This window comes from Halichoerus grypus, chromosome 2 (assembly GCF_964656455.1).
Source record: "Halichoerus grypus chromosome 2, mHalGry1.hap1.1, whole genome shotgun sequence".
Lineage (NCBI taxonomy): Eukaryota > Metazoa > Chordata > Mammalia > Carnivora > Phocidae > Halichoerus > Halichoerus grypus.
In genome coordinates, this window is record NC_135713.1 from 89,195,790 (window position 1) to 89,220,153 (window position 24,364).

At 35.4% G+C, this 24,364-nt stretch overlaps 1 protein-coding gene across 2 annotated transcripts in view; it reads left to right on the forward strand.

Annotated features, from left to right (window-relative positions):
* EDIL3 (EGF like and discoidin domains 3) overlaps positions 1 to 24,364 on the forward strand; it is a 396,995-nt gene that overhangs the window by 245,772 nt on the left and 126,859 nt on the right. For both annotated transcript variants that reach the window (XM_078067084.1, XM_078067083.1), the window contains one exon: positions 23,329 to 23,510. In XM_078067084.1, coding sequence (XP_077923210.1) covers positions 23,329 to 23,510 — 182 coding nt within the window. The remainder of the gene's footprint in view (positions 1 to 23,328; positions 23,511 to 24,364) is intronic.

A 24,364-nucleotide genomic window follows, 5' to 3' on the forward strand; every position in this document is an offset into this window, starting at 1 on the left:
TATGGTTCTATAAAAGGAAGTAGAGACAGAGCAAAGTCAGTAAATCCAATACTAAAATTCAAAGAAAACAGGAGCAGGGACAGAAAATAAACTCTTCTGTCAAGAAAAATGGATAGAACTATAGTTATATAAGGAAGCCTATAAATACTCAGCACTATTATCTAACTACAAAATACCAAGAAATTGAACTGCAGCTCTTAGCTCCAAGAAACCCAAGGATATTTGTGGTGGTTTGTTCAAAATAAAATTCCCTTTTTATTTTCTCTGGTACACTCAGGCAGACACACGATTTTTTAAACATCCATAAAATGACTATTTGGCATATAAATATTGCTTCATATCCACTCGGCAGTAACTTAATAATACCGTTTCCTTTCCCATTAGAATTATTCGTGGATTCTACTATTGTGAATAGTTTTCAGTTTAACAGAACGTGAGCACTTTCCAACAGGGATTAATATAAGGATGTTCTTGGTCCCACCCTTTGAGGTGCTTCATTCAGTTTTTAACCAAAGGTACAGAACCCTCAAAGCATGGATGGATAGAGTTCAAGGTGTCTGCATCTGTTGATAAGAAAACCAAAATGGCTACCTGCAATGTAGAATTTCCATCAGTTATGTTGATGGAAAAATGTTGGCAACAACAGATCAAAATATTAACAGTACCTTTTCACTGATTGAAATCACAGATATTTTTATACCGAAGTCTACTTGTTGCTCATATCTGAAAAAAATATTTATATTTTTTATTAATATGAAACTATAGTAGACCTCCCACTAACTCAGTTATTTAATGTGTTAATAGATAAGCACATATGTTACTATATCATCTATTTTTCAATAGTTTGGTAATTACATTGCATTTCTGTGTATTTCATTTTATACACTAAACAGAATTATTCTGAGGAGAGCCTCTAGTCTTCACCAGACTGATAAAAGGATCCAAAGCATAAAAAAAGGTTCAGAACCCTGAGTTAATGGCTTATTGGTTTCAAAATATATTACTTTCCTCCTGTATAATATGGCTGAAGCTTTTGGAAATAAAAGCTATTAATGAGCCATTTTCATTGAATGTCTATTCCTGGCCTTTCTGCTGAGTTTTGATCTCTAGTTCCATGTGTAAAAGCATGTAAGTAAAATAGCAGAACATGATACTATTAAGCCACATTTTTGTCATTGGGTTTACAGAGGTTTTATTAGCAGTGTTTTTTTTAATCCCAAAATAAGTTTACTTATTTATAAAGTAGATACACAATTTCAGTATTAATGCATGCATTACAAAATATACAGAAAAATAATATTTTAAAGCATAAACAAAGATGAATAAATAATATGCGTTTACATTTACATCTTGTCTTATTATATACCATTTCATATGGCACAAAAAGCCTATTTTGCTCTAAAATAACAGTATTTTAGAGAAAGCAATATCATAAGATGTGCTTCATTATTTTAATCCTTAGGTTAATGCTGAGAAAAGCAATTTTTAGATCATATCAATACTAGATTTCAATGGCTATCAAAGCTGAGAACAAAACCACTAAAACGAATAGATCCAGTAGAGGATGAGACTACAGCTGCACTCCCAGAGTCATCACACCTTGGTCCCAACTGTACTTTTTTGCAAATGGTTTTATGAAATCAGCTAGTAAATTTCCTTCCCTTATGTCAATCAGATGTTCCTTTTTTTATTCAAATATAATTAATATGTAGTGTTACATTAGTTTCAAGTGTCCAATATGATGATTCAACAATTCTGTACATTGCTCAATGCTCATCAAGATAAGTGTACTCATAATGACCTTTATCTATTTCACCCACCACCCCCTTAGCAACCACCAGTTTGTTCTTTGTATTTAAGAGTCTGTATTTTTGTCTCTTCTTTACTTTGTTTGTCCATTTATTTTGTTTCTTAAATTCCACATATGAATGAAATCATATGGGTATTTGTCTTTCTCTGATTTATTTCACCTAGCATTATATCTTCTAGGTCCATCCATGTTGTTGCAAAAGACAAAATCTCATTCTTGTTTATGGCTGAGTAATATTCCTCTGTGTGTGTGTGTGTGTGTGTGTGTGTGTGTGTGTGTGTGTGTGTACCACACCTTCTTTATGCATTCATCTGTCAGTGGACACTTAGGTTGCTTCCATATCTTGGCTGTTGTAAATAATGCCACAATAAACATAGAGGTGCATATAGCATATATCTTTGCAAATTAGTGTTTTCATTTTCTTTGGGTAAATACCTAGTAGTGGAGTTACTGGATTATGTGATAATTCTAGCTTTGATTTTTTGAGAAACTTCCATACTGTTTTCCACAGTGGCTGTACCGATTTGCATCCCAACATTGCCCGAGGGTTCCTTTTTCTCTGCATCTTCCCCAACACTTGGTTCTTCTTGTTTTTTTTATTTTAGCCATTCTGAGAGTTGTAAAGTGATATCTCATTGTGGCTTTAATTTGCATTTTTCTGATGATTAGTGTGTTGAGCATCTTTTCATGTGTTTGCTGGCCTACTGTGTATCTTCTTTGGAAAACTGTTCACATCCTCGGCCCATTTTGATTGGATTATTTTGTTTGGTGTTGACTTGTATAAGTTCTTTATATATTTTGGATATTAACCCCTTATTGAATATATCATTGCAAATATCTTCTCCTGTTCAGTAAGTTTTCAGTCATTTTTTTGGTGGTTCCCTTCACTGCGCAGAAGCTTTTTATTTTGGTGTAATTCCAATAGTTTAAGTTTGCTTTTGTTTCCCTTGCTGGAGGAGTCATATCTAGAAAAATGTTTCATGGGCTGATGTCAAAGAAATTGCTGCCTATGTTTTCTTTTAGGAAATTTATGGCTTCAGGTGTTACGTTTAGGTCTTGAACCTATTTTGAGCTTGTATTTATGTATGGTGTAAGAAAGTGATCCAATTTTCCCCACACCATTTGTTGATGAAACTGTCTTTTTCCTCATGGTATGTTTTTCCCTCCTTTGTAGTAGATTAATTGACAATACAAAAGTGGGTTTATTTCTGGACTCTATTCTATTCCATTGATCTATGTATCAGTACCATATTGTTTTAATTACTGCAGCTTTGTAGTATATGTTGAAATCTGGGGTTGTGATACCTTCAGCTTTGTTCTTTTTCAGTGGCTGCTCAGGGTCTTTTGTATTTCTGCTCAAATTTTAGGATTATTTGTTCTAGTTCTGTGAAAAATGTTGTTGGTATTTTGACAGGGAGTGCATTAAATCCATAGATTGCTTTGGGTAGTATGGATATTTTAACAATACTGGTTCTTTCAGTTCATGAATACATCTTTCCATTTGTTTGTGTCATCTCTCATTTCTTTCAAAAATGTTTTATAGTTTTTTTAATACAAATCTTTCACCAACTTAGTTAAGCTCATTCTTAGGTATTTTATTATTTTTGGTGCAAATGGAATGGGATTGTTTTCTTAATTTCTCTTTCTGCTACTACATTATTAGTGTATAGCAGTGTTGAGTTTTTATTGAACCCATTCCTGCTTCTCACCAGCAGTGCAGATTTAGAAAGTTTGTAACCCTATGATATATTCTAAGTTACCTGTGGACACTAAACTGTTTTTAAAAGACAAGGAAAAGGAGAGAAACTAAAAAATATCCCTCTAGGAGCTACTGTCTGAAGTTGAGCACATTCACTTTGCCTTTTACCAGGGCCTTTTCAATTTTCTTAAAATCAGTTATTATCTATGTAACAGTTTATAATCAGTTCAGTTGTTTGTGTTGCCAATGCCATATACATAGCTGCTGTAGAAGAATGCCACTCCAGTGTATGAGTTAAGGAAAAAGTGCTAGTCATGTGGAATCTTAGCATCAAATACAAAGTAAATGGGGATTACTCATTACCTGGGGGGAGGGGAGAAAGAATGTCAATCTATTAACTTAGTGATATTTTCACTAGTGTGAAACATCCATTTCAAAGCATCAAAGTATTGTCACTAAACACATAATTAAGATTATCTTTGAATTTAGTTCTTATGTCAGAATATACTTATTTGTAGGGTTATTTTAAGCAGTGTACACTTCCCAGTCTCCTACAGTTCTAACATTTATTTAATCTTCTTGCTTTAAGGAGGATAAGTTTGCACAGATCTCTGAGTGCTAGATTGGAATAAAAAGGTGGAAATGACTGGTCATCTAATCACCTAGATTTTTTGCAGTATGGCTGTGGCAATAGCATTATGCTAGATGCTAAGAAAACTATCAAAATATATAACACAGTCATTGATATTAAGACATTTGAAATATAGCTCTGATGTACTTTCTCTGGCTTTTTGATTACAAAAAAAAAAAAAAAAAGAAAGAAAGAAAGACCCACTCAATTTACCTTATTAAGAGAGCTATATTCAAGATTACATGTGATTCAAAACTATAAAGAAGGCTTGTGTATTCCTTGGGCTTCTATCTTGCTTTCTCATTCTCTTATTCTTGTTTCCAGCTCTCTCATAGCATTTTTCTTTTCCCTGTTTTACTCTGTTTTCTTCTTTGCATGAATAATGAATTTCAACTTATCTAGTATTCCTCAGTTATAACAGTATTTTTACTTGAGGTAGCTTTTTTTAATGAATAATAAGCAGTGCAATGGATTGTACATGAAAAGGTTACTTACAGCACAAAAAAGTAATCAGCTTATAATTGTGCCTGAGAAGAAAAGCAATTCATTTAGTATATCTTAACTCTTCTTCCTTGCATAGCAAAATACCAGCTTTTTATACACATTTAACCTTTGAGTAGTCAGATGGATTTCATCAAAAGAGTTTAGGTGAGTTCATTCATTATGCGGAACACTACAGAAGTCCCCGTAGAGCTATTAACTGCGTTCTTCTGGTGTTTGTTCTAACTGTAAAAAGTAAAACAATTTTTTCATGTACTGGGGGTAATGGCATTGAGAGTGAAAATATTTCAAAGTAATATATAAAATTCTGCCCAATTAAATGGACAAGCCAGTAATAGGAAAAAAAAAATCATTTTCCCAGTCTTATATTAAGCCCTTAGATTTTTGTATTCTGATATGACCTGGAAGAAGTAGCTTTGTAACACTGGCTTAACTGTCCCAACTGTAGGACTGCCTAGTTGTAGTTCATTTGGTAATATCAGGAATACAGGAATAAGGAGTTGTTTAAAAAAAACTGAAAAGATAAACTTTAAGAGGAAAAATAAACAGAAATCATGTACATTTCCTCATTTCCTCAATTCTAAAATACATGCCTTTTTATTTAAACATATTAACATCTCTGAAATTGGGATACATCTTAAAATCATTGGTATGTTATTGGTACATAAGATAATGGCACACAGTAGTGGGGCGCCTAGGTGGCTCAGTCATTAAGCATCTGCCTTAGCTCAGGTCATGATCCCAGGGTCCTGGGATCGAGCCCCGCATCAGGCTCCCCGCTCTGTGGGAAACCTGCTTCTCCTTCTCCCACTCCCCCTGATTGTGTGCCCTCTCTCGCTGTGTCTCTCTCTATCAAATAAATAAATAAAATCTTTTTTTAAAAAATGGTACACAGTAGTAAACAATAATGGAATTTTTGTCTCACTGAAGTCTATTAAATTAACAATAACATAGAAATTTAGGTAACATGACCTTTAAAAAATTTACTATTAGGAGGCATTTATAATTTAAGCTAAGCAATCCAAGTAATGATTTTTAAATCCAGAGAGTACAAATATGGATTAATACTAAAGCAAGTGATGCATGAATTCAGATTATTCAATTGTATTTCCCATAGTGAGTAGAAGCTTACCATTATTGATGTAAGGCCATATGTGTAGAAGCTAGTGTATCTGCCCACAGATTACCCTACCCAAATGTGGAGATGTGTTTAGAAGAATTTAAAATCAGTAAGATCATTATACAGGATTTCTCTCTCTCTCTTTCTCTCTGTCTCTCTCTCTCTGGCTCCCTCTCTCTCTCTAAAACACACACACACACACACACACACACACACACACACACACTCTACCTTAATTAGAAAATACTTGTAATTCAATTACCTTTTTCTAGGCACAATTATCTTTCAAGTTGTTTCTAGTGAATATCTCTATGTGCTTAGCAATGGGTGATACCATCCCCGTAGTCCACTTGGAAAACTATTGACATTTCACTTGTTTTGAATGACCCTTCCATGTTGCTTAGACATTTTTTATTTGATTGTAAAAGTAATATAGATAGATAGATGATATATAGATAAAAGAATACTTGGAAAATATAAAATTAATGTTTTAATTTCTTTTCCTTCGGAATTTGAGTCCAGTTAAATCCATCAGAGGTAGCATACTACCAAAGGCTACATATATAATATTTATTGTTACTGTATTTTTTCTGGCCTGTGTCTTCCATGTGCATAGTTAGCCAAACCCCTTTTCAGATCTAAAGTCTTTCAAGAATAGATATTGTTTCAGGGCGCCTGGGTGGCTCAGTCATTAAGTGTCTGCCTTTGGCTCAGGTCATGAGGGTCCTGGGATCGAGCCCTGAGTCGGGCTCCCTGCTCAGCAGGAAGCCTGCTTCTCCCTCTCCCACTCCCCCCTGCTTGTGTTCCCTCTCTCGCTGTCTCTCGCTGTCAAATAAATAAATAAAATCTTAAAAAAAAAGATAGATATCTTTTCTTCAGTGTATTTCCTTTCCTTGTTCCTGAAATACCTGTGTGGATAAATCTGGCATTTGACAAACCTGAGCAGTTGAGTGGCTAAGATTTCTTTGAGTTTTTTGTTTGTCTGTTTTATTTATTTAAGTTATCTCTACACCCAATGTGGGGCTCAAACTCATGACCCCAAGATCAAGAGCCTCATGCTCCTCTGACTGAGCCAGTCAGGGGCCCCTTCTTTTTAATAAGAATTTGAGGGAGAGACACATAGATGCCTTCATCTGTTTTGATTAACAAAAAAAGTGGGAAGCAGATTATCACTTATTTAAATATAATGAACAGACCACTAGATACATTTAATCCAAATTTAAACTGAGTTTTAAAGAAAAAGAAAAATTTCTAGGATTGGTTTTATACTTTTTAACAGCCTGTAAGTAAAATGGAGTGACTATTTTGCATTCTAGTCACAGCTCCTCGGCTCCTAAGAATATAATCATACATACAGTTTTTGAAATTCCAGGAACTGGCTAGCCAAGTAAATTGTCTACAAGGCTGCTTTTATTACTGGTTGAAATGAAATTTTTTTTCAGCCTTCCATATTAATCAGAGGGTATTATTAAAAGTTAAAACCTGCAAAAATCATGTTTCAGTTAATAATGTTATTAATTGGTCATGTTCACTAGAAATTGGAGTTAAAACTGAATTTTAAAATGATTGCAAGGTGTGTGGAGTAAATATAATTGATTTATTTTCCTCATGTTTATTTTTAATTTGTTAGCACAGATAATGAATCTTGGCTCTATATTAAAGTGAATATGACAGAAAGGAGAAAATACTGGGGAAATTCAAGTTTATGAGCATATGAATGTTTAATCGGTGTTTGCTTATTTGTTCTAAGGATTATTGTGCACCTAAAATACAAAGCTATTGGAAACAAAAGTTACTATCAACTACAGAAATAATTCTGGGTTAGGACACAAAGTTCTTGACAGAGTAATAATAAAATTTTGGAAATTATACATAAACATTTACCTTTGTATCCTAAGTTAGGCAAGGATACTTACCCAGATGCTAATTTCATGTTGGAAGATGTCAGCATTGAAAGCAATTGCTTCCACAGTTTATCCTGAGGCATTTGTTAAGTGGAGAAGAATGCCCTATGCTATAATTGGCTTTCTTATAAGTGAAAATATAAAAGCTGTTCCTATATTGCAGCAAGAAAATAGATAGTGAGAGAAGAGAGGAAAAATAAAGCTCTGGAAGTCCCTGAGGTAGGCAGTTTGCCATAGTCCTCTACTGTGGATAAATTTTTTAAATGATGCTAACTTTAAATTAGTTTCTACTAAGCTACTCTTAGTTGTATAATCACTTCGAACCTTAAAAGACCAAGGCATGAAATATAATGCCTCTGCCTTGCATAAAGAAGCTCAACATATATTTGTTAAATGTTGAATGAGTAACAGTCTGTCTTGAACCTTCAGTCCACAAGTCGTGACAGAAACAATGACGAGGAACACAGAGTGAGTTAGGTCACTACTGTTTATCTTTATAAACATGATGGCCAGGTTCCCTGCTGATCATTTTTCATCACTTCTCCACACTGTTTAAGGCATATGCAGCAAACAGAATGTCCCAGCACACTGTATCACAGTGATTATCGTGACCCTTTTGTAATAGATACATCTGAGGCCAAATCCTGGCTCTTTGACTTTAGGGGAGTTACTTAACCTCTCTGAGCCTCAGTTGCCTCAATTACAATTGAGAGTGAAACTACTATTCATTGGTTTATTTTGAGGTTGCAATGCCTGACCTATTTTTCTTTGCAATACATATGTGCAGGGTTCATTTTTATTCTTCAGTAATGTCTGTGAGAGAAAACAAAGATCTATACCTTTGGAAAGGGAACAGAAAAAAATGGAATGTTCATCTAGAGGGAATTGCAGTGTTTAAATATTACTTCTCTTGGTATTGGAAATGGAAAACAGGTAACATGAGCTTGAAGTAATAATGAGTAAAATACAAGTGTTTGCATTGCTGCATAGAGAATCACTCTAGAGAGGGATACTCTCTGTTATCATGAGCCTCAGATGAATTAACCAAATATGTTTTTGAGCACCTCTTACTAGCAGGCACTATGGAAGGTGCAGGCAATAACACAGTCCAACAGACAGGACCCAATAACCCTTGTCCTGGAAGAGTTTCCAATCTACTGTGGAAGAAAGATTAATAAATTCAGAAATGCATGAAAAAGTATTATTAAATGTAAAGTTTTAGTTGTGATATAAGTATGCTTACAGTCTTTTTGGAACCCCGAATTGGCACAGTTAATTCAATTTGAGGGAAGGGTAGGACAGGGAAGAAAATGACAGGGACACAAGCTGCAGAAATATTTCATATGCTGCCATCTAAATAAAATTCAGTCCAAGATAAATTTCAAGCAGCCAGGAGGATGGCTTTTACTTTTGAGCAATGTGGATCCACTGAAAGAAAATATAATCAAAAGAGTGAAATGAGGACGCCTGGGTGGCTCAGATGGTTAAGCATCTGCCTTTGGCTCAGGTCATGATCTCAGGGTCCTGGGATGGAGTCCCACATCGGGCTCCTGCTGGGCGGGGAGCCTGCTTCTCCCTCTATCTGCCACTCCCCTGCTTGTGCTCTCTCTCTCTCTCTCTCTCTGATAAATAAATAAATAAAATCTTAAAAAAAAGAGTGAAATGGTCAGGTTTTCAGAAAGTTTATTCAGAATTCAATGTGCAGGATCAGTGAGGGGGACTCCATCCAGTAGAGGGCAGGCGTACGGGCAATGAGACCCCCGAGCTTTGGCAGTACCCTGAATGAGACAAGAAAAGGCAAATAGGAGAATTGCTTAAGCAATGAAATTAGCCACAGGATTTAATAGCTAATATAATGAATAACATTTAAACATTTATTTACAGATTGATTTAAAAATATCAATCTGTGCTGTTTTGAAGCGTTTTCCAGACCGAACCTTCTGAAACACCTGCTAGTGTTTTCAGTTCTCACTCTGTGCAACCCTAAGACAGACAATAATGAAGCGAGAAAGTTGGAAGTTTAGACCCAGACCCTCAGGGGCTGCTCAGCACCCAGGGTGTAACGCCTGGGATAATGCCATCTTTCTAATCTAACACGTACTCTAGACTCCGGCACAGTGTCATTCTAAGTTATTAAGACAGCTTGATGTACTTAGGAGACTGCTGGCCCATCTCCTCTTGCTCTGTCACTTGTTGGTACACACTGAGTGAGGACTCACTAGCAGTCCTTCTGCTAAAATTCAGACCCCTGAGGAATACAGTTGTTTATTATTACCGTTATTCTGCTACTGATACATTTTTCATATTCTTCAACTTAGTGCTTACTATATTTAACCCTTAACAGCTTTCAGAGAGTGAAATCAAACTTCAAAAAGATCACATTCGTGACATTTCTCTATGACAAAGAGCCATATGTAAATAAATTATGCCCTAGTTTCAGGTGGTCAAATTATCTTTGTTTTCTAATTCTACTGCTCTATTTTCAGTAAGAAAAAAAATTTCCCTCTTTCAGTCAAGAGGGCATTTGGCTATCTCCAAGAAAAAAACAAAAGCGAGAAGAGTCAAGAATTTTTAATAGTGCTTATCTCTGAAAGTGGAAATTCTAGTCATGAATAAGTAATTAGTAATGAGAAAGAAAAACGTAGCATTTCTTAGATGATTCCATGCAGTGACATCTGTGTGATCTGAGTTAAAAAACAAACAAAAAACAGAACCCTGAACTCAGGTGTTACATTAACAACCATTATCATAAAGATAAGATACTTAAAAGAAGTAGTGTTGGTATTACCAAGCTTCCTTCTATCCCCTTTTCAACCAGTGGTGAGCCTAGCATTAGGCACTACTGAAGTTGATGACTTGAGGAAAAGGAAACTGCACAAGAAGAGATAATAACTCAGTTCTTCAGAGATTCTAAGTGCGTATTTGCCACCCTGCTGACTTCTGTGCTAAAATGTAAGCTGCTTCTTAATATGGAACAAATAAGCCAGGATGTTTTATGGCATCATCTGAAGTTTTTTATCATGTGCTTTTGATAGCCCCTGTGCAAAAATGTACATTTCCTGAGTTTATCATACATTTCTTTTTTGGTTTTTTTCTGAAACTGTCTCTTCATTTTACTTTTTTTATGTGACACTTCATAAGAAACCAGTTTTCATGCGTGGTTTTCTTATATCTCAAAATCAGATCATGAAAAGAGTTAGCTGGGTGCTAAGGGTATTTCATGATTTTTTTTTTCCTAATACATCCCCTTTATGTCCTTGGAAATCTGAAACAATGAATATTAACTTTCTTTTCACATTGATTGGAAAAATAAGTTATAATGAAACAGAAAAGCTTATGTGGAAGATATGGGAACCAGGTATTATTCAATTTAGGGGGAAATGGTTTGTTACTTTACTCTCAGTTATGGAGTTGAGGAAATGAGATTTCTTTGATTACTGAAACAAAATTGCCACCAGCTAAAACTCCATCTCCATCTAACCTAAAGATAGGATTACTCAGATATTAAATTGGGCAAGAAACTTGATTATAAAGGCACTTTTCAGAGTTGTAATCTGGTTTATCGAAGTGTTAATATGAGACTTTTCCATAGGAGATCCCCATTTTGTACCACAATGAAGAAAAGTGCCTGCCAGACACAGGCCTATTTTAAAAAGAGATTATTTAATTAGTTATTTTTATTTCCAGTGAGTCCGGCAATATACTGTGGGGAATCACTTAGTTTTCATTCATTAAAGAAGCTGTAGTTTATATTTCCCTCAGGCAGAGATTTATCTGACAATTTGAATGCTTTGGTGACAGAAATATCTGATGATGAATATGATATTGAGGAGATGCCAAGTGACATGGCATTTTGAATCATTTTCAGTACTGCTCATGATTAACAATTGTGCTCATGTATGTATTTTAATTTTTATTAAAGAACATTTTGCATAGGGAATGGGAGTAGATGTTCTACCCTTCTTTTCTTTCTTGAATAAGAAGTACATGCCTATAAAACCTGGCTGTACCAGTAGTGTATGTTGAAACCTTGGGTCTCCGGGTAGTCACAGTGGAAGTCAATCTCCTCCCATCCATGACTTTTAACTCACTCTTGCTTTATAACAATAAAATAACAATAACAACAACATAAGAGCTACCATTCCCTAGGGGCATATTGACTGCACATAGTTGACTTTGTGCTTACCCTATATTGTTTCCAATTTATGGAACAAACCTAAGTTGGATGGTGTTTTTCTCCTTGTAATACAGTTAGCTCACAATTTCCATACTTTGTTGTATATTGGTATTACCCAGATTTGTTAAAATATAGACATCGGCAACTGCATTTTCCTTCATACCCATAACCAAAATTGCCACAAAGAATAGTCTTGATGAACTGCTCTAATAGAAAATTTCCCAAGACTCAGTAAGTCACTTTCCGTACATCACAAGTCACCAGTATATTACACTTAATTGTTACCTTAATTATTTCCCGAATAGATTACTTATATTTGTAAATTGCATGACCTTATGAAATTGTGTACCTTTAAATCTATTAATACAAAGCAAGTGTTTCTATTTCCTTCTTAATCTTTGCACTTTTAGCTGAGCGGATAACTTTTGAAAGTATGAAGGCACCAAAAATATATTATGATAACCCCATACCTGAGCAATTTATAGTTCACATAGTCATTTCTCTTTTCTGTAGCTAAAGAGAATTTGGGTAATTGAAGAATACTATTCAACTAATGGAATATTTTCTTACTAATGTGAGGTAAAATATTTATCTCCCGTTCTATTTTTATGCAATTTATCATTCCTGTTTATTAAAAATAGTAGTTACATCCTGCTGTATCCTAAAGACTATTGAGTTACAAAATAACTGCTTTTCCTATTTTTGAAGTATATAATGAAAGTGAAGGATTCCTTGGAAAAGCAAGTCAGTATTTTCCTTATTTGCACAGGTTTTTTAGAAATGATAATAATTCTTCCATCTCTCTTTTGGGTTAATGACTTTGCATCATTTTATGTGTGCAATTTGATGGCCCTTACCTGATTCCTAGTTAATTTTATATATACTAGGGTGGTGAGCTATCCAACATGATAAGATGGAAGCTTCTGGAGAATCTAGTATTCTATTTAATTTCAAAATTAGAGAAACAGTAAATTCTCTTTTAATTAAAAGCTTAAGGAAAAGCATGAAATTCTAGTTTTGACTAATTTCTCAAAAGTACAACTTCCTAATGGGCAGTCATAGAATTATTTGTAGTTTTAAAACCATATATTTGTCATATATTTTAATATAAGTTTATAGGAAACATATTTATTTACTTAATCATTAGTCTGAACTACATAACAATGTATTCTGTTGGAACATAACAGAAAATAGCAATTTATCTCATTATGGATATTTGAACACAGCTAATATTCTGTACTCATTTTAGCCTGAAGATTTAAATCCAAATTTAAGATTTTTAAATACCTCTGCTTCTTTGAAATGTATGTATACGTTATTAGGTAGCTCTAATACAAAGTTTAGAAGTTGTCTTTTCTACAAATATTGCCAGCAAAAATGAGCGTTTAACCTGAACGCTGCATAATATCAGGGTCTACTTTGTTATTACATATAATAAATTTGAAAAGAAGCAAATATTAAGTTTTCTCTTTTAATAGGCTGGCCCATATTCATTACATTATAAAATAGATCTAGTATGAATCTCTATTGAATAAGAGATAATGCATGAAAAGCTGGCTTAGTTTTTACAGGTTTGTCATAAAATTGTTGCTCTATTAAATTCTCATAGAATGTTCTTTCTATAAAAATTCATAAAGCATCCTATATTTTAATAGCTTTACATTTGCTCTGTTTAAAATTCTATGTTGAATTTTCCCTTTCAGAACTACCAAAGCAATTGCAAATCTATATGCAAAGCCTTTGTGATACTTTATTCTCTGGAATGTTCAATTAGTAAATGTGTATATCAAGAATTCATCTTCTGTCTTTACTCTCTACTGGAATTTTCAGTTTCCTTCCCTAATTCCAATACCTCTCTGACTATATGGGTACTATCTATTTATTTTCTGTATGACAAACATTCCTTTGTATTTTTAGGAGTGAATGCATAATGTAGAAGTCTCTAGAATTCAAATAAACAAATCACCCACTACACACTTTCTCAGTTCTATTTTGCTCTCTATCCTTTGTTCCAGCTACTTTCCAAAGCGTTCTAGCATTAGAGGGGGCTCATTATGACATATCTTGCCATCTGCAATGGCTTCCCATTTAAGCTCTTGGATTTCTTTTGACCTCAGGAACACTGAGACTTCATACGTGACCTGAGATGGCATCCAGCGTGAAAAAAAACATAACCACGTTGCATAGAAAAAATGGCTAGATAGCTGATAATTGGATTTGGGATTATGATTTATCTCTCAAATAAAAATCATTGGTTGACATGCCAAGAATATTGTTTTGCAACAAAACATCTGAGGCAGTGCCTTGTGGTATTTATCCTGATACACATTCACCAATAAAAGCTTAAAAGAGGTAAATAATTTAAAAGCATAGGGATATGTCTTCTGCATAGCAGTGTTTGAATATTTACATTTGGTATTCAACTCAAGTTTCTTGAAGCAACAGAATCTTACCTTTAGCATTTTACCTTGGCATTTATACCCCTCTTTATCTCTTTCCTGTGCAGATGTATGTTTTGTGAGGAGGCAAGAATAGGTATACATCTGCAGGTTTTTGAATTGCAGGCTTTTGACTCTACAGACAAATGTTTCATCAAACCATGTTGTTATCTTCGTAGTTGGTAGAAGATGAATTGTGCAGTTTAAGTGGAAGCCTGAGAACAAGTTACTGAAATCTTGCCTGGCTGCAAAAGTGCATTCAGCAGTTGAAAAGCCCATATGTTTTTCTCATTTGAAAGAATGCATCTTAAGCAAACTAAAACACATTCTTCTACTTGCTATAGCAACATTGTTCACTGCATTAGGATGATAATCTTAGATTTTGTTGACTTTTGTGAACTATCTCAATAAGAATTTTGGCCTTTGAATATTAAAGTCCATAGGCCCTACTATTTAAATTACACCATCATCCTGCATCAATATTCTCAAAAATTGACATTCTTATTCTAATTTATATTATTCATAGTTTTAATTTTTTCCTCAATTCAAAACAATTAATTTAAGCAGATAATATATCATAATTGACTTGAGATAATACAGCGTGAAGAAAAGCATAACCACATTTTACAAGAAAATAGCTAGATGGCTGATAATTGAATTTGTAACTTTACGAACGCTGGCTTTTATTTCAAACATGGTATTTCCTCTACTTTAAAAAGCTGGTTCTTAAATATTTTCAAGCATCCCAGCATACCAAGAAGACCTTTCTGATTTTAACACCCACCCAGTATGTTGAGTTATAATATCTACATTCAGAAAATTAATTCAAATTTCAAGAAAGGAAGAGAAATTGTTCCAAAAAGCAATGATTTGTTTTAATTTACTTTAACCCATGATAACTGAGAACTGCCAATTTGCAAGGCACTGTGCTAAGTGCTTCGGAAACATAAATAATGCAAAAGGCATGGTTTCTACCTTTAAGATGTATATTATCTCAGAAGAAAAAATATGCACAAATAGTTGTTGCTTGTCATTTTACCTGCAAATTTCTGAGCTTTCCAGTATGAAAAATAATAGAATACAGTTTCTATATAATGGGGAAAATTTTTTAGTGGCCACATATCAAAGAATCATCTTCAAGATTTGTGATGCGAAGAGATGACCTTTTCTCTAACATGCACGTACATTTTATGTGCAATCCAAATAAACATCACTAATTTTTGAAAACTATTTTAATGATTTTGTAATTCCTGGTTTTTCTAATCAAGGTTACTATGGCCACATGTGAAGTTTATGCCCTTCTACAAAGAAGCAGAGTTTGGGTGTGGAGAGAAACATCACCAAATGGGATTTCTACTCTAAGTCCATGACCAGAGGCTGACCCCCGGGGTTGGGAGAGGGTGCTCATGGGAATTTGTGAATGACTGAGTGGAGGGAAGGCTATGTTGTGCATATTCACATTCTCACACCGCGTCCAGGGAGCTCCTTTACCACCTCCTCAGTGTCCTATAGTCACACCTGCACATCCAAGCCCTAGCCCTGAGGTCAACCTTTCTTAGACTTCCTGTCTTCATTTCCGCTCTTGCCTTCTGACACCACTCCCCAACACCAGAAAAAACGTGATAGCCTGAGAGAAATCAGAGCAAATGTGTGGGGGGGGTTAGGTGAGAAGTCTCACCAGAAAAAAAAAAAAAAATATCTTCAGAGCTCCTTTTAACCCCCAGGCCACAGTGTGAGAAATAGTGGCCTTGACCTCTCCCTCACCAATTTAGAGTCTGGTCTCAAGACAGCTCTAAAATAAAAGAAATACTAGGAATAAAGGAAAGGCCGTGGTCCAGGGGGCACAGAGGGAGGTTAATGCTTGAATCAGCATTAATTTCTGCAGTGCTGGAGGTCATCAGTAATCCATTCTCTGGGGCTTGTGTTCAGCACAATTATCGTGCTATGCTAAGCACAGCAGACGACTCACACTCCTCTGAGAAAATGAGCTGCTCAGAGAAAGAGAGGCCTGGAGATGTTTAAAGGAGATTTGTTTCTAACATGGCTTTAATTTGAAATCCTTTTTATTCTGAAGATGTGTGGATATTGAGATAGAGCAAATGAAAGCAGTGCCTTCCTGTTACGGATTCAGCCGTGCATCTCACTTATTTGAAAGACTTAATCAGCACACTCAGGAACAAGATGTGAGACATCTTGAGGCACTGCTTCCTTGTCAGCTGCAAGATCAATAAAATGCAGACGCCATTCTTTGCCACACTCCAGAGAATGAGTTTGCAGAGTGAGAAGGACTTCACTTTGAGACTGTTTTATTCACACGGACTTGGCAAAGGCAGGGACGTTGCTCTGAGGACGGCACCGGGCTCCTGGTCCTGGCTGGCCCAGCTGTTCTTGCTCAACCTACCAGGTGACAATAGCCACGCTCGGAGTTAGTCTGAACAGCAGGGCTCAGGTCAGAAGGCATTTGCTGGCCGCTCAGGCAATTCAGGCAAAGCTGTTATTTTCACTGACCATGTAAATGATGCCTAAAAGCCTCTGGTAATCGATGTTGATTGGACTCATTAATTTAGGATTATTGTTAAACATGCCAAAAGTAAGCACAATACTAAAGATGCATAAACACAGATCTAGCGGCCGGGAAACGTAGACTACCATATTCTGCTGCCGTCACTGAGCTGATCAAATTGCCCCTGGGCCCACGGTAGGGATAACGGTGGAGTTTTTAGAACTACCTGGTTGCTCTCTGGCAACTAGTTGAAAGCTCAGTAACTCACTTGACTGTCAGTGCATTTTTTTCATTAGTAAAGAAGGGCTCTTCTTCACTCAGTGTACAAATAATTTCCAAAGGAGGCCTCTATATCTGTACTCTTGAGAGAATAGGTGAAATTATTTTTTTTAATTTAAATTTGAATTGCACAGATAAAATGTTACAATATTACCTGTCATTTTTGCTGTTTATCTTTCATGTTTATTTTAAAGTATTAGCTCCCTCTGTAAATATTTATTAAGTGTCTGCTAAGATCAAGGCTTACTGCTCGATGCCATGAGGGATATAATCCCTACCTGCAAAGGGGCTCCCTGTTTTGTGGGACAACAGATGTACATACACAATTCATGTGAATGAGCTGTGGGGCAGGGAAGTTCTGGGTATGGCTTGAGCATAGAAGCAGGTTTTCACTTTTCAATCCTGTCCCTGCAGCCGGATCGATGTGGGTGTAGCCTAGTGGGGTCTGCATGGCAACAGCAGGTGGGGCAAAAGCAGGTCCTCCCAAGCATCCAGCAGCAAGAATAACATTTGATAAAATTTTTTTTTTTTTTTAAGATTTTATTTATTTGCGAGAGAGAGAATGAGAGACAGAGAGCATGAGAGGGAGGAGGGTCAGAGGGAGAAGCAGACTCCCTGCCGAGCAGGGAGCCCGATGTGGGACTCGATGTGGGACTCGATGTGGGACTCGATGTGGGACTCGATGTGGGACTCGATGTGGGACTTGATGTGGGACTCGATCCCGGGACTCCAGGATCATGACCTGAGCCGAAGGCAGTCGCTTAACCAACTGAGCCACCCAGGCGCCCCACATTTGATAAAATTTTAAGGGAGGATTTGATTCAACAGTGTTATTTGTGAGACATGGGCAATCCCACCTGAAGGGGGCGCTAGCTGTGCTGTCTGGCAACTTTGAAGATACTGTTTCTCTCCTCTACCCACCATTTCATTATTACTAGCTCTGCCCAACTTTCCTTCTGAATATTCTTTGAACTCTTCCTCTTTTTCATCCCTCTTTCAGACCTGCATCCTTTTGCACCTGCACAATTTTAGTAGCTTGCTTTTTCAGCCATAATTTGTCCCCTCTTAAATCTACCCTCCACTGTACAGCAGGAATGATGGATACTAAATGAAAATATGACCATAGTTAGAATCCTTCAAACACTCCCAGCAAGTTCTCTCAGCAAGCTCTTCAGCAAAATAATCTAGGGTTTCTCTATTTCTTCACTTCATCTCTTGACCATCCCTGCCCCAACCCACCTTGGTCTAGGGGTACTGAATTTCCTCTATTTCCCCAACCATACCAAGCTGTTTCTTGCCTCTGTGTCTTCCCTTCTTCACTGCCCTAGCTCCCACTCTTTTCCTGGAAATTCTTCCCTGAGCCCCAAGCTTGTTTATGATTCCTTCTTCCTTTGTCCCATTGCATTCTGTGCATCCACCATCACAGCATCTGCCATAATATTAAAATGTGTTTTATTTCTGTGTGTGTCTCTCCCACCAGACTGAAAACTCCTTGAGGAAACTGGTGCACAATAGCCCAGCTTCTGCTTCTCACTCACTCAGAGATCAGATTTGGTGTCAGCTCTCAGAAAGGCCATCCCTGATCACCTGGCACACCTTCACTTGTTTCACCGTCTTTTTTTTCTTTACTTATCACTCTTTGATAGTCCTTGTTTGTTCAGTTTTTGTTTACAGTTTTCTCCCCACTAGAATATGAACTCTTTGAGAGCTGAGGCCTTTTCTGCCTTGTTCACCACTGCCTAGAAAAGTCCCTAGTGTATAGTATGGCTTTAATAAATATGCATTCTTCAAAACCAAATTAAGTGGGGAATTGATGGATGGATGGACACATAGTGAGAAGTCGATAAATTAGTTGGAACTGAATTAGCCTATCCCTATTAGATAAGCAGTATATAGGCCAATAATGGTCACAGCTTCATTTTTTAACACCTTGTGGGACACAGACCACCACAAAACCTCAATATTTACTTCTGTGACTCACTGCCGTCAACTGCCACCCATTGTTTTAATGTATCCCACTTTGGGAAAGATCTGTCATATCCTGAATGCCACTAGTGACATTCTACATGTTTCCTTCATGTTTATTTCTTATTCTCTCTCCTGGGATAAGTACACACCCCCCATATAAAATAACAGCAGAAGAAAAAGGTCCAGAACCAACTTTTGAAGAATTACTGAACTCTTCACTCTATCAATTGATATTATTTTATTTGTGAAGCAGAGAATTCCAGACTCATCTTTTACAAGTTTAACTGCCCTTCTCACCAGTTTCCTCATTGATGAAATAAGTGTGGTAACCTTTTTTTCTTGTAGTCTTATTTTGATGATGTGAGAAAATACTTGTGAATGCTCTTTTCAGACTTCAGAATGCTCATCTAATATGTTGTTCATCAATTATTATTTCATATTTATCCCCTATTTGTTGATAGTGATGACAACATATATCTCCATATTATCTGCCTTTTAAGCATCTTATTGTTCACTGCTTAAAGTCACTTAATCTTAGGTGTATATTCATTTGCAGTCTGAATTGCAACTCCTTCATTAGTTTTTATAACTGTTGAATTTAATAGGACATTGGGGAAGTGGATAGAACAGGCAAAAGGAAATTGGATTTTGAACTTTTTATTATGATGACATCCATTTGATTGTGATCCAAATGATTAGTGAAGAAGAGCTGCTGTTGTGACAACTTGCAGTGTGATATGAAGTATAAGCCTTGGATTTGCTTATTAGTTTACTGTTTAGAAAAAAAAAAAAAATAACCCCCAATACCAACATGCATCACATATCACTTAAACTCTTTCTGTGTGCAAACCACCATGGGCACCTAAGGATGTAACACTGTGTAAGACCCAGAGCCTACTCCAGAGAAGCAAAACATCCAGGATCACCTCAATAGTATACCCTCAAGAGAAACATGCAAGTGGCTGTCCAGAACCTTTTCTAACAGGAAGAATTCCAGAATTCTGGAATTTTATAATTCTATAACAATTTATAGTTACAGAGGAAGAGCACTTTTTACCTCATATTACCTCAGAGCTGGTGAATTAGGGTGTCATCATAACCCCAATTTTTATTTTATTCTTTCAAATTTTTATTTATATTCTAGTGAGTTAACATACAGGGCACTATTGGTTTCAGGAGTAGAAATCCCTGATTCATCACTTACATCCAAAACCCAGTGCTCATCATACCTAGTGCCCTCCTGAATGCCCATCACCCCTCTAGCCCATCCCCCACCCACCTCCCTCTGTCAACCCTTAATTTGTTCTCTGTTGTTAAGAGTCTTTTATGGTTTGCTTTCCTCTCTCTCTCTTTTTTTTTCTTTCCCCTATGTTCATCTGTTTTGTTTCTTAAATTCCGCATATGAGTGAAATCATATGGTATTCGTCTTTCTCTGACTGACTTATTTCGCTTAGCATAATACAGTCTAGCTCCATCCACGTCATTGCCAATATAACCCCAATATTTGAAACGAGAAAAACTGAGGACCACTAGCCAGTAAGGAAGTAAGCTGATACTTCACAGATGCATGCTTCATTCAAGAACCCCACACATAATCATGGTTCCTCTGGTAGGCTTTACTGATTGGCAACGTACAGTATGGAAGTGAATGTTGTAAAAATTTATTTTTTTTAAAATGTGGAATTGAAGACTGAGAAAAGAAATACTAATAAATTTGACATCACAGCAATAAGATATCTCATGTAAAACTACTTTGTAAGCTGTGAAACCCGATAAAAATATAACATGTCACTTTATATTTTTTGGATTATGTTTCATTTCAATGAATGTGTAGTGAGGGCATAACAAAGATTGGAAGTCTTACAGCAGAGTAAAAAAATATATATATGTGTATGTATATATATATATATATATATATACACACACACACACAAATATATGTTTTAATTGTTCATTGGTATTTGACTTATCTGATAATGCAACAGTTCCTGGCCCACTGTGTTTGCTGACATGTTAGTTAATAAGTGGAGGTTGGTAGGTTAAGACTACCAATGAAGTAGACTTACTGAATAGTGTGGCTTGAGGTCTAATCTCTCTCTTTTAAAATGGTTACAGATTTGGTGAGAATGTCCAGTTCAGCATAAGGTCTTTAGAAGAAGACACCTAAATGGTATAGAGTTCTTTCTAAGGCTATCATGTAGTTTAATTAATACATTAAACTAAATTAAGTTAAATTAAACCTGGCTCTTTCTCTCTCTGCTGTTCTACTGACTGGCCTACAATAAATGATCTCTTTGCCTGCTGTATTTTCCCATCCAAACATTGCACAAATCAAAGACAAGCATCAAGCATGCTTAAGACTCCTTTAAAGGCAATGTTCTTAAAAAGCCAGCCTCCTGTAGTTGTCTAAAATCAAAGTATCATCATGAAAGTCTCTTAGTGCTTTTATGAAGTCTGGAAAGATCTTGAAGTTTAAAATGGAAAGCAAAACAAGAATCCAAAGACTCAACATCTGAGTTTTGGGGGTTAATTTTTTTTGAAATGTGAAAATCAGATTATTATCTATCCTAATACTGCAATTCTAAAAATGAATGGCTTCTTAATTTAATGACTTCAAAGTGATATAGTGCATCTTCCTAAAGGTAAAAGATTTATCAGTTATCAATTACAAAGATGCAATTTTTGCTCTATTGATGCCATCTTTACTAACAAAGTCTGATTAAGATGATTACTTATCCACATATTTCCATCTGTTTTATAAAAAGTGTTTCAAGATTTTAAAGCCTTGGAGAAATATTAGTAGGTAATGTGATTAGAGCTACTTATTCTCTGAGCATGGAATAGAAAAGAGAAACATGTTTATGCTTAATGAAAGAATGGTTACCAATGAGAAACATCTTTGGAACTTTTTAAAATATTATAATGCAACTGCAAAATTCTTTCTTTCATACTTCCATCCTCAATCTAAGTGTAAACATTTAATTACTAACAAATGTTGGGCTTCAATATTAATTAAAACCCAAAATATGCTTGGTGACAATCACTGATCAAGCTGACTTACATATATACTGACAATTCATAATGGCAGTGTGCTCCTCACATATTTTTAGGAATTCTGATAAATTAGGATAGCATATTTTATAACAGGATTATCATATTATACAAATTGAATTTGACAAAAAGATGAGTATTAAATGTACAACTGAAATTAAGAAAACTAGGTATTACTTTTCATGTTATCATAATATTACTTATTCTGAATTTTCAAAACTGAATTTAAAATAAATGTCGTTTGTGGTGAAATTTTATGAAATAAGAAATTCAAATATATATAAAAATATATTTACTTTTTAGATGCATTTGCCTTCATTTCTAATTTTAAAATCTAAATTCATTTGATATCTGAGAACATATTGGCATTATATTATGCCTTAATGTTAGAATTTAAAAATTTTATTAAGAAATTTTTCTTAAGTTTCCAAGTTGCAAATTTAAAGAAAAATTTCTAAAAGAGAATTAAAACGTAAGTGCAAAATACCTATATGTATAACTATGAATTTTGAATTTAAAATATTAGAAATAGAAATAGAAATATTTTAATATCTTGATTTACTTATTAGTGTACATAAGTTAAGTATAATGTCAGGGAGTTTACCTGTTTACTTTATAAAAATAATTTGTCTACATGTTTTCTATTACTCATAACATGTTACAAGTTATTATTATTAAATGTTGACAGATTTGCACTTTGCGCTTTTTGTTGGAAGCATACCTGCTGATGTTTATAAAAATTTAAGTTAAAAAAATTTAGAGTAATGAGAAATGCTAAGTCAGTATAAAAATGATTTTGACACAAAACTCAGATGCAGGCTAGTCAAGAAATAATGGATTGAGGATATTTATTGAGGGTTTACAATTTATGAGGTATGCTAATTTCTGAAAACATAAAATATGAGATAGGCCCTTTAAGGGCCTTGCACTTTTGTTGATGTGATCAACAGCCAAGGGATAACAGTGCATATGCAGACTCGTAATGCAGAGGGGCAGTATCTGTTGAGGTTGCCACACTCAAAGCAAAGGAAGAAGAGTGTCATGAGGAGAAAGAATTGTTTTCTTCATGTGGAGGTCGATGACAGATCTGTAAAGTAGGTGTATGGTACAAATTAAATTTGTACAAATTAAGGCATGATGGTACAAATTAAATTTATTTTAAAAATATCTCCTATCAAATCTAACAGGCACATTTTGAGAGTGAATTATTTCTGACACACTCACATCTTTTCCTGATTTGTTCCCAGAATGCTCAGGCCCATTGGGAATTGAAGGTGGAATCATATCAAATCAGCAAATCACAGCTTCCTCTACCCACCGAGCTCTTTTTGGACTCCAGAAGTGGTATCCCTACTATGCACGTCTCAATAAGAAGGGGCTTATAAATGCATGGACAGCTGCAGAAAATGACAGATGGCCATGGATTCAGGTAACACATGGGATGGGAAAAGGTGACTGCCAAGGAATGACCAGAATCATTTCAGAAAGAATACAAGTCAGAGCCCAAGGTGTGACTTTTCTTCATGGTCAGAGGACAGGATGAGTTAGTTGAGTCCGGTTTGGGTATAAAATCTGAAACTGTGGCATATATGTCCATTGACTGAAAAGTGCATTAAGAGGGTTAAAAATGTTGAAACTCTTGGGCTATAAATATTACTATTTTAAGGTACATATCAAAGAAGGAGGTTTTTACGTATGCCATGTGTTCATTAGTACTGTGTTAACATTTAACAGCAATTTCTGACACTTGAAGAAAGTAAAAATTGCATCTTTTCTTTCTCTGTCTCGGAATTGGTTTCACGTGTGCAAAGCATGTAAAGTATACAATAGATTATGAGAATCCCTAAAATGCCTTCAGCACCTTCTTTCAATAGTTGAGAGTGTTTCAATTCATACTGTTTTATTTATTACCATCAGCCAGCTTTTTTTTTAAACAGAAAAAGCATGATATACCAAGATAGTAAGTGATTTCCCTAAAATGCGATGGATGGTAGTAATACCAGAACCTTCTGTTTTATCCAGTTAAATGCTTTTTGATGACTTAGCTGAAGTGAGACAGTAAACTACATATTAAGAGGACAGAAAAGGTGATTAAACCATGATTTCTGTTAAAGATTATATCTGTGTTGAGGAGAGCACATTAATAACATCTAACAAGTCATTGATGTGTGTTGAAGAGAAGGAAAACCCAGTGTGCGATGGGTTTAGTGGAAGACATAATTAATTATTATGAAAAAGCCTTATGGGAGAATAGTTTTTTAGGTGGGCCGTGGAAAATGGCTT